The 9,474-nt window shown below is 62.8% G+C and overlaps 1 protein-coding gene across 3 annotated transcripts; it reads left to right on the top strand.

The window, feature by feature from the left end:
- Positions 1 to 801: 801 nt before the first annotated feature.
- On the top strand, positions 802 to 8,915 carry TULP1 (TUB like protein 1). 3 transcript variants are annotated; one of them, XM_055728084.1, is made up of 14 exons: positions 802 to 1,049; positions 1,518 to 1,560; positions 3,071 to 3,188; positions 3,299 to 3,442; positions 4,064 to 4,198; positions 4,408 to 4,521; positions 4,632 to 4,766; positions 4,962 to 5,053; positions 5,314 to 5,487; positions 5,901 to 6,013; positions 6,501 to 6,609; positions 6,815 to 6,913; positions 7,200 to 7,371; positions 8,437 to 8,915. In XM_055728084.1, exons 1-14 carry the CDS (start codon positions 1,003 to 1,005, stop codon positions 8,568 to 8,570), a joined length of 1,629 nt encoding a protein of 542 aa, XP_055584059.1. In that variant the 5' UTR covers positions 802 to 1,002; the 3' UTR covers positions 8,571 to 8,915. The 3 variants fall into 3 exon arrangements, with proteins under 3 accessions (XP_055584059.1, XP_055584061.1, XP_055584060.1); XM_055728086.1 differs by lacking the exons at positions 802 to 1,049; positions 1,518 to 1,560 and adding an exon at positions 1,589 to 2,601; XM_055728085.1 differs by lacking the exons at positions 802 to 1,049; positions 1,518 to 1,560 and adding an exon at positions 2,609 to 2,883 and having other exon boundaries at positions 3,053 to 3,188.
- The last annotated feature ends 559 nt before the right edge of the window (positions 8,916 to 9,474 follow it).

Below are 9,474 nucleotides of genomic sequence, written 5' to 3' on the forward strand. Positions count from 1 at the left end.
TTCGGGCAGGTGATGAGATGCGGTTTAGAGATTAAAGGGAAACTGGGAGAATTTTGTGCCGAAGGCGTCGAAACTTTGGCGCTGCTGGTGGGTCCCGGGTGTGCAGTGTTCAAATGCCATCTAGTGGCACTGGGCACGGGTGGGACGTGGGGTGGCGGGGGGCTTTGGGGTGTCGACGGCTGGGCAGGGCTGGGGGGCTGGTGGGGACACTTGGCTTGTCCGGCGTTGCAGCTGGAGAGCACCCATGGGTGGCCTTTGCGGGGGAATATTAACGGCTAAATATTAAGTGCTGTTAACGAGGCGAGAGCAATGATGTGCAGGGTGCGAAACGTGTCACCCGAGGGGACCTGGGGACGTGGATCGGGCTCGGAGCAGAGCAGTGGTCCATAGGGAAGCCCTTAGCACCTGGAGCTGGGGATGCTGCTTTCCCCATGCACAACTCACACAAACCAGCCCAAATCCTGCTTTTCTGTCACCAAGACGACATTTTTGGGTGGAAAAAGGCACATCCAGGGAGAGTAACCCTAAATGAGGTCAGGCAGCTCCTCAGCCTGGGGTGGGCTGGAGCGAGTGGCCCTGCCATGTCAGGGATCCCACCCAGTGTGGAGGGAGCCAGACACCCCTCAAAAGGCACCTGGGGTCTGACTGACCCCCTGTGCCCCCCGGTGCTCCCACAGAGCCCCCTTTTCCTCGGATTACCGCCCTGCCAGCTGCTCTCCCAGCAGGCCTGGCTGGCAGCTCCTGAAATCCTATTACCGAGTTTCAGGAGAAATAAAAAGTTAATCATCTCCTTCGCCTGCTCTTCCTCCTCCTCCTCCTCACACCGCAGGAGCTCACGGAGGCGGCCGAGCCGATGCTGGGAGGCTGCGGCTGAGCCCCTGGATCCAGCCCCGGGCTGGCAGGGGCTGCAGTGCCGGGGGTCGGTGCCCGGTGGCCGGGAGGAGGGAAGGAGGTCCGGAGAGGCCAGAGGGAACCATCCTGCTCGACGCTGGGCTGGGAGCCATGCCGCTGCAGACTGAGATCCTGCGCGAGGTCTGGGCTGCCGACAGGTGGGTGCTGGGGGGCAGGATGCGACCTGTGGGGTGGGCGATGTGCTGGGCATCCCCATCGGGTTCCCATCTCCTCCAGCTCCTTTTCCTCCTGTTTTCAGTTTAGATGGGATTTAATGAGCTGTTTTATCAGCTTTTTGGCTCCGGGGTTCAGTGTGATGATGCTCATGGGTTTACAGAGGGCAGATGCGTTCGGTGGGGGGGGGTGTCCCCAGATTAACCTCGTTGCTGTCACCCTTGGCCAAAGCAGAGCCCTGGGCTCCCTGCTAGGAAGGATGCTGTTGGCTGAGCTTGACCCAGCCGAGATGGGGAGCTGCTTCTGGAGGCAAATGAAATGAAATGAAATGAAATGAATGACCTTTCCCCCCGGCCAAATATTGGGGTCGTGCTCAGCTGGAGGGTCTCAGCCCTACCAGGAGCTGCGGGGGGCTGAAAGCCCCTCACCCCTTTGCTTTCTGTGCCCCACAGCCCCAGCGAGGAGCCAGGGACCCCCCATCACAAGCCCAAGCAGGTGAGAAAAAATCCTTCCCCCCCCCAGCCCCAGTGCCACCATCCCCTGCTGCAGGCAGCCCCCAAGGGCTGGGGACATCCGAGATCCCCAAACCCTGGGGCCCCACACGAGACCAACCTGGGGCTGGACAGGCTCCTCCATCGGGGTGCTGCAGCCCAGAGGGGGGCATGAGCTTTTGGGGACCACCCCCCTCCAGAGCAGGTGGGTAGAGGGAATCCCACAAAGCCCCCCCTGCTCCTTTGTGCATCCTTCCAAACCCTCTTTCCAATGCTCTGAAGCACCCCATGAGGTGGGCTCTCAGTTCCTAATTAACACTTTAATTAAGCCTCTTAGTTAAGCCGTGACTCACTTTCCCCCAGCCGTGACCCCAAAGGCCAGACCCCTCTCCCTGCGTTTTAGCACAGCCCTTGGGTACCACCCAGCCTTCCAGGGGTCTCAGCAGTGATTTCATCAACCACCCAATTTAATTAGCAGCCCCTCCTCAAAAGGCTTCGTTAAGTAATGAACCAAGGGACTGTCTTCCCCCCCAGCTGCTTAAGGGATTAAAGGATGTGAAGGAGCTTTTCAGTGTGAGCTGATGACATGGAAGAAACCAGCCAGTTCCTGGTTCTGCTGTGGGACCCCCAGTTTCCCCCTTGGCCAAATCTGCCATGCTGGGATCCTGCTGGGATCCAGCCGGATCCCCTCTTGCAAAACACCTTCCCCCGCCACGCTGGGGCATCCGGGAGGGATGACACCCCTGCGAGGGGCAAGGTGCTTTGTCGGGTGGTGGGTGCCTTGGTGCAACTGGATATGCTTAAATCCCTTTCTGATGGTCCCAAGCTGCCACCCCCTCCCCAAATACCTCCTGGGCAGAGCCCACTGCTGCCCCACATTCTCCGCATTTGGTAAATCGGGGTTATTTATAGCCCCAGCTCACCGGGATTAGGTGTGCTGTGCCTAATCCCCCTGCTTTACCGCTCCCACTGACCTCCATCCCGCACGGCCCCGCAGCTCCTGGCCTCCGGCGGGGACCTTTTGCGGGGACAAGTGGAGATGGAGGTGCGGAGCTGGGCTGCCTGCCCATCCCCATGTCCCCTGTCCCAGCTCGGGTCCCCTCGGATGCCCCTCGGTGCCCAGGGTGACTCCTGGCCGGGGTCCCTATGGCACAGCGTGGCTTGTCTCCATACCGGCACGGTCCATGGTGTTGTGGCAGCGCCAGCACCATGTCCCTTGTCCCCGGGGCTGGCGTGGGGCTGGCTGTCCCAGCAATGATGCTCTCCCACCTGTCTAACAGCCCTTTCTCTTTTCCTCCCTCTGCCTTCGCTGGGCGGCTGCCCCATGGTAAGTCACTCGTCTGAAGATGCCAGCATATCCCTGTCCCCGCAGCAGGTCCCAGTTCCCTCGCGGGGCTGGGGAAAAGCCCGGCTGTTCTGGAAAAGCAGCTGGTGCTGTCTGAGCAGGGGTTGCCCTGCCCAGGGAAAAGGGGTTGAAGGCTGGCACTGCTCCGCAGCACCGGCCGCGGGGGCAGAAGGTGAAGAAGAAGCGGCAGGAGCTGATGCTGGAGGCCGAGGCCAAGCCCCGGCGGCTGCGGGTGAAGAAGCTGAGCGAGGCGGGGGCTGCGGAGGAGCCCCGTGCCCCAGCACAGGGTAAGCACAGACCTTCCCCCTGATCCCATGGGAATGGGGGGAGATGCTGGTCCCCCCACAATCCTGCAGCCGCCGCGCTCAACATCACTGGCATCCCTTGAAACGTGCAGGGGTGAAGAAGCTGAAGAAGAAGAAGGAGGAGAAGGGGGAGGAGGAGGGTGACAAGGACCCCAAACTCACCAGGGAGCCTCGGAAGAAGAAGGAGAGCCCAGCCACCCGCTCCCGTGTGGCCAAGGCCCCCAAGAAGCAGCAAGGTGGGGGGGCAGCACCCACACCTCTGTGGGCATCTCGTGTCCCCATGCACCATGTCCCACCGGTGCCACCGATGCTCCCGGTGTCTCAGGGGCTCTGCACATGCCGGGGGGTGGGGTGGGGGGATTTTGGCCAAAGCCCATCCCCACACCGGGGAGCAAAGGGGATGTGGTGGGGGACCTGCACGCGTGGCGCTGGCTGGGAGTCGGGATCGGAGCTGGGGACATGCTCCCTGGGAACGTGGCAGTGGCTGGCTGGCTGGTGCCACCAGCTCCCCAGACATCTTTCCGGAGGAAAAAGATGGGGTGGGCAAAATGATGGGGCTCATCCCCCACCCCCCACCCCCCCTCCCCCCAGCTCATCCCCCCAGGGCTGCAGCCACGAGATGGCAGTGTGACTTTGCACGCTGTGTCCGGCGCTGGACGTGGCCAACAAGCCACTGGCCACCACCGCTGGCCCGGGCACCCATGGCCCAGCACCCATGGCCCAGCACCCCCGCGGTGGGGTGGGGGGTGGGTGCCTGCGCTGCCGAGGGACGTTCCCTGCTCCCGGAGCACAAGGCGGTGGGTCCCCGATGCGAAAGGCCATCGCGCTGCTGATGCCGTGGTGTCACCTCCGGGCAGAGCCGGCTGAGGACTCGGAGGAGGAAGAAGAGGAGGAAGAGGTGGAGAATAAAGACCCTCCAAAAAAGCTGAAGAAGAAGGTTCCCAAAGACCCCCCCTCGGGCGAGGGCAGGGAGAAGAAGCTGAAGCCGAAGGGTGAGCACCAGGGGTGTCCTGGCTGCATCTGTCCTGGCTGGGATGAGGGGACAGCCCCTGGGCCCTCGTTGTCCTGGGAGGCTCACAGGGCTTCAGAGGATTCGCCCCCTCACCTTTCCCGCTGCCCTCATCCTGCCACCTCCCTGTCCCCATCCCCGCCTGTCCCCATCCCCCTGTTCAGCCGCTCATCGGCTCCTCTGTCCCCCCAGGAGACAAAAGCGACCCTGATGGCAAAGCCAAATCTGCCAAAAGCACCAAGAAGGAGCAGATGTCCATGTTCCAGGTGAACGGGGAGAAAAAGGAGAAGAAAAGCAAGAAGAAAGGTACTGGGTGAGCAGGGGGGGTGGCAGCCCGTCCCACTGCCCCACAGCATCTTCCTGAGCCAACAGCACCCGGTGCTGCGTGACGGTGCTCCCCATGTCCCCCCCGCCAGCCACCACCAGCAGCGACGAGGAGGATGATTCCGACTCCAGCACAAAACCCATCAGGTCGGAGAAGAAGAAAAACCCGGCGTCCCTCTTCCAGACAGGCGGGGACCCCCCGAGGGAGAAGAAATCAAAAAAAAAAGGTGGGAGCCTGGCATTGGCAATGCGTTGGAGGGTGGTGGGTGCTGGAGGGGCTCGTGGGGGTGCGGCTGAGCCTGGCCATGGAGAAGGGGGTTATGATCAATGGTGTTGGTGTGGGTCTGTGCCGAGCTCGGTTTTGGGGTTTGGTGGGGTCAGGCTCTTCCCTCCACTGTCCCCCTGCCCGTTCCTGCCCGCAGCTCCTCCCAAAGCGGCCGAGAGCGAGGAGGAGAGCCCGGAGACCCCGCAGAAAAACTCCAACAAGAAAGGGAAAGGGAAGAAGTCAAAGAAGGTACAAAAAAAACCCAACCAAAAAACCCTCAGACCCATGGGGGTCCCCTCAGGGGGTGGGGGCAGCAGCTCTTCCCCCCAGGGCAGGTTGGGGGGGCTGGAGCATCCCCCAGGGAGACTCACTGCAGCACTGTCCCCAAAGCCACCAGCTGCAGAGCCACAGCCTGGGGGGGAACCGGGAGCAAGGAGCCATCAGCTGGGAGGGGAGGAGAGCTTTTGGCAGGTTTGGCTTTGGGGTCACCATCCCCTCCCGTGTGGCAGCTGAAGGAGGAGAGGCCCCTGTCACCTGTCATCGAGGTGGACAACCTGGAGGAGTTTGTGCTGCGGCCGGCGCCCCAGGGAGTGACTGTCAAGTGCCGGGTAACGCGGGACAAGAAGGGGATGGACCGGGGGCTTTACCCCACCTATTACCTCCACTTGGATAACGACAAGAAGGTGAGCAGGAGTGGGGGCGTGGAGACCCCTGGGGCTCTACACCCACCCCAAGGAGCACCCTCGGGGTTTTTGGGGATGCCTGTCTGCATCCCACCATGGCGGTGGGTCCTGGACAGGGCTGCCCCCCTCCCCTGCAATTCCTCTTGGGAAATGCCCTGTGTTGATGGTACCTGGGATGATGAGCAAGCGTCGGCCAGAGAGCCGCGCTGACGCCGGGCTGGGCTCAGACCCTCCTGTCCCATCGCTCAGCCAGTATCTTCAGGATCATCTTCACTCCGCGCGTCACTTGTGCAAGGTCGTGGCAGTGACCCGTTGGCCCGAGCCTTGTGCAGAGAGTATTTCGGGGTGGCGAGCTGGGGACAGCTGTGGCAATGGCAATGCCCCCTCCCCACGTGGTCCCACTGCCCTCCCAGGTGTTCCTCCTCGCCGGGAGGAAGCGTAAGAAAAGCAAAACCTCCAACTACCTCATCTCCATCGACCCCACCGACCTGTCACGGGGGGGAGAGAACTTCATCGGGAAACTGAGGTAGGTGCGGAGGTGGCACCCTGTTTTGGTGGCACCCCATTCCTGCAGCACCCTCCTCCTGCTCCATGGGTTGCCCTGAGCGATGGCTGGATCAGGCAGGAGGCTCAATTTGGCGTTCCCCACTGCTGGGTTGACCCGAGGAGTGTCGGGGGGTCGGGAGGGGAAAACAGGCTCATCTGGTTCCTCCTGGTAGGCAGGTCACAGCTAGAAACGGCACCCGGCAAGTCTTGGCCTGCTGCACCGCTGGCAGCTGTGCCGCGATGCTGGGGGTCCCCATGGCGGCAGCACCCTATAGCACCCCGATTTTGGGGTGCCCTGGACCCGAACAAACAGCGAAAGGGTGGGACGGACAGTGCTAGCCAGGGGCTGCACGTAGGTTTTGCGGCTGGAGCAAAGCTGAGGCTGTGCCTGGAGGGTGGGGGGGACAGGGCAGGTGGGAGGGGTCCCGGTGGCACTGGCTGTGGTCAGCTCCCACCCTCGTCTGCAGATCCAACCTGATGGGCACAAAGTTTACGGTGTTCGACAACGGTGCGAACCCCGACAGGGCCAACGCCGACTGGTCCAACGTGCGGCAGGAGCTCTCGGCCGTGGTCTACGTAAGTAGAGATGTGGGCCCCCCCGGGACCCCCCAGGCAGGTGGTGAGGGGGTCCTGACCTGCACCCCTTTTGCTGGGCCAATGCTCCAGGGTGCTGCAGAGGTGCAGGATGGGCTGGTTCCATCCCCAAGCCCTTGCTCAGCCGCCGTCGAGGGGCTGCAGCCCATGGGGGTCACTGGGTTCAGGGACGGGGTTTCTCCTGCAGGAAACCAACGTTTTAGGGTTCAAAGGACCCCGGAAAATGACGGTCATCATCCCGGGGATGAACGCCGACAATGAGAGGGTGCCCATCCGGCCCCGTAATGTAAGTCGGGGCCAGACTGGGAGAAACTCCTCGGGGACTGGATTTGCTGGGATTCACCCGGAATTTTACCCATTTTGGGGCACTGAAAACCTGTCAGGTGTCCCTGGAATTCAAGTCACCTCCCTGAGAGGTGGGAGTTGCGCTGTCTGTATTTTTTTCTCGGTGCTGGATCCTGCCCCCCAGATGGGTACTGCTACCGAAGCATCCCCCCGGGCACGCCACAGGGGTGGCAGGGCTGCAGATGGGATCACCCCAACCCCACTGTCCCCCCTCTTGCCCTCCCCAGGACAACGACGGCCTCCTGATGCGATGGCAGAACAGAAACATGGACAACGTGATCGAACTGCACAACAAGGCGCCGGTGTGGAATGATGAGACCCAGTCCTACGTCCTCAACTTCCACGGCCGGGTCACTCACGCCTCCGTCAAAAACTTCCAGATTGTTCACGGCAGCGACCGTAAGCTGGGAAGGGGATGGGATGGGGATGGGATGGGATGGGGATGGGGATGGGATGGGATGGGGATGGGATGGGGATGGGATGGGATGGGATGGGATGGGATGGGATGGGGGGGATGGGATGGGATGGGGGGGATGGGATGGGATGGGATGGGGGGGTGGGATGGGATGGGATGGGATGGGATGGGGGGGATGGGATGGGATGGGGGGGTGGGATGGGATGGGATGGGATGGGGGGGATGGGATGGGATGGGATGGGGGGGATGGGATGGGATGGGGGGGGGATGGGAGGATGGGATGGGGGGCAATGGTGGGGGAGCACTGGCTGGCCCCAGCACCCCCTTTTTTTTGCTGAGGCTTCGTTTTTTCATGCATGGGGGCTTTGGGGTCTCGCTGGAGCTGGGCTGAAGCCAGGCAGGGCATGTGGCACCCTGCAGGCAGCTGCCTGCTGGCCCTGGGTGCCGGCAGAGGGAGCGCGCGGGTCACCTGTTGCCAGGCAGATTAGGGCAAGGACAAATCCTGTGGGGTGCTGAGCCCCCTCCCCATCACGCTACAGCCACCCACTCAGCCCAGGCCACCCCAGAGCATCACCCCCAGCACACACCCCACATGTGCACCCTGGGGCGCACCGTGCCTTGGGGACAGTCCCTTGGGGGTGGCGGTGGCTCTGTCCCCACCGGACGCGGCCGTTTGTCACCTGTCCGGCGCAGTCAGAAGCCCTTGGCCTCCGGGGTGTTGGGTTACGGGACAGAAAAAACCTCTCGGGGGCCCCTGGTTATTTTTACAGATTTCCTGTCACCCGCCCTCTGGTAGCAGCGGTCCCATGGGGGGGGCGAGTGGGGTCCTTGTCCCTCGGGGGGCTGCGGCTCCCGGGGAGGGCGTGCTGGGGGGGCCGAGGTGGTTCCATGCAATGGGAAAATGATGCTTTTTGGTAACAGGCATAGCAGCGTGGCCAGCCGGGGGTGGGGGGGGCGGTTTGGGATGCTGCTGCGTGCGTGGGCACCCTGGGCACGGGGTGGGCTGGGGGTGGGGGTGCCACCCCAGCCGCTCGCCCTCTCTCCCCCAGCCGACTACATCGTGATGCAGTTCGGGCGCGTGGCGGACGATGCCTTCACCATGGACTACAACTACCCGCTGTGCGCCGTGCAGGCCTTCGCCATCGCCCTCTCCAGCTTCGACGGGAAGCTGGCCTGCGAGTAGCGCCCGCGCCGGGGCCGCTGGGGCCGTGTGCCGGTGCCCGGTGGGTGCTCCTGCATCCCCGTCCGGCTCCGCTGCCTCCAATTCCACCTTCTGCCCGGTGAATGCCGCGGTTGCTGCTTCTCCCGCAGCGGCTCGAGGTGCACGGTGCCTGCGGAGCGCCGTGGGACACTCCTCTGGCTGTGGCCACCTTCTCCGGGCAAACTGGGGACAGATAACTGGTCTGGGGCAGATGGCAGAGTCAGGTCCGGGGTATATTTAGCAAATGAGGCTGACTGCAATCCCAAGCTCATCCCTTTGAGACGTTTCTTGGACTCGGATCCTGGAAACTCATCCCCCACCCTCCCTCCCCTTTTTTTTTTTTTTTTTAGGTTCTGGTTTGTATTTTGTAGCTCAATCTCTCAGTGAGAGGACGGTTGGTGGTCTCAGTTCGTGTTTGCTCATCCCCCCCCATGAGTGTGCACAGGACCCACACATGGCAAGGCTCTGCCCGGGCCCCTGGTGAGGGACCCCGTGCCTGGCTCGATGCCCACTGGGCACCAAACCCCCCTCCCACCCCATTTTGCCCTGGCACAAGTGGCTGGGCGATGCCCGCAGTGTCTTTGCATGCCCTGAGTTCTCCACCCGTTGGGTCTCATCCTGCTGCCTGGAAGCCTTTGGGGCTTTGGGTCCCCGAGGAGCAGCCCAGCACCCAGAGCACCAGCGGCACACGGGCACGTGCCGAGGGAAGCAGGTGCTGGCAGGGGAGGGCTGGCAGCCACGTGAGGCAGAGCTGGCATCACCGGCACGGGGCCGGGCTGGGTTGGTGCCACCAGGAGAGACCTGGAAGGGAAAACTCTGGGTGCACCAGGAAGCCCTGGGGTGACTCACAAGGTGTGGTGCGGTGCTGAGTCACGCTCAGTGCCTG

This window comes from Falco cherrug, chromosome 16 (genome assembly GCF_023634085.1).
Source record: "Falco cherrug isolate bFalChe1 chromosome 16, bFalChe1.pri, whole genome shotgun sequence".
Taxonomy (NCBI): Eukaryota; Metazoa; Chordata; class Aves; order Falconiformes; family Falconidae; genus Falco; species Falco cherrug.

Bases quoted from the DNA above. Each gene is read 5' to 3' on its own strand.
- TULP1 (XM_055728084.1), top strand. From the start codon at position 1,003: ATGCCGCTGCAGACTGAGATCCTGCGCGAGGTCTGGGCTGCCGACAG. The intron at 1,561-3,070 runs GTGAGAAAAAAT...CCGCGGGGGCAG, and splicing joins CCCATCACAAGCCCAAGCAG to AAGGTGAAGAAGAAGCGGCA. The intron at 6,610-6,814 runs GTAAGTAGAGAT...TTTCTCCTGCAG, and splicing joins AGCTCTCGGCCGTGGTCTAC to GAAACCAACGTTTTAGGGTT.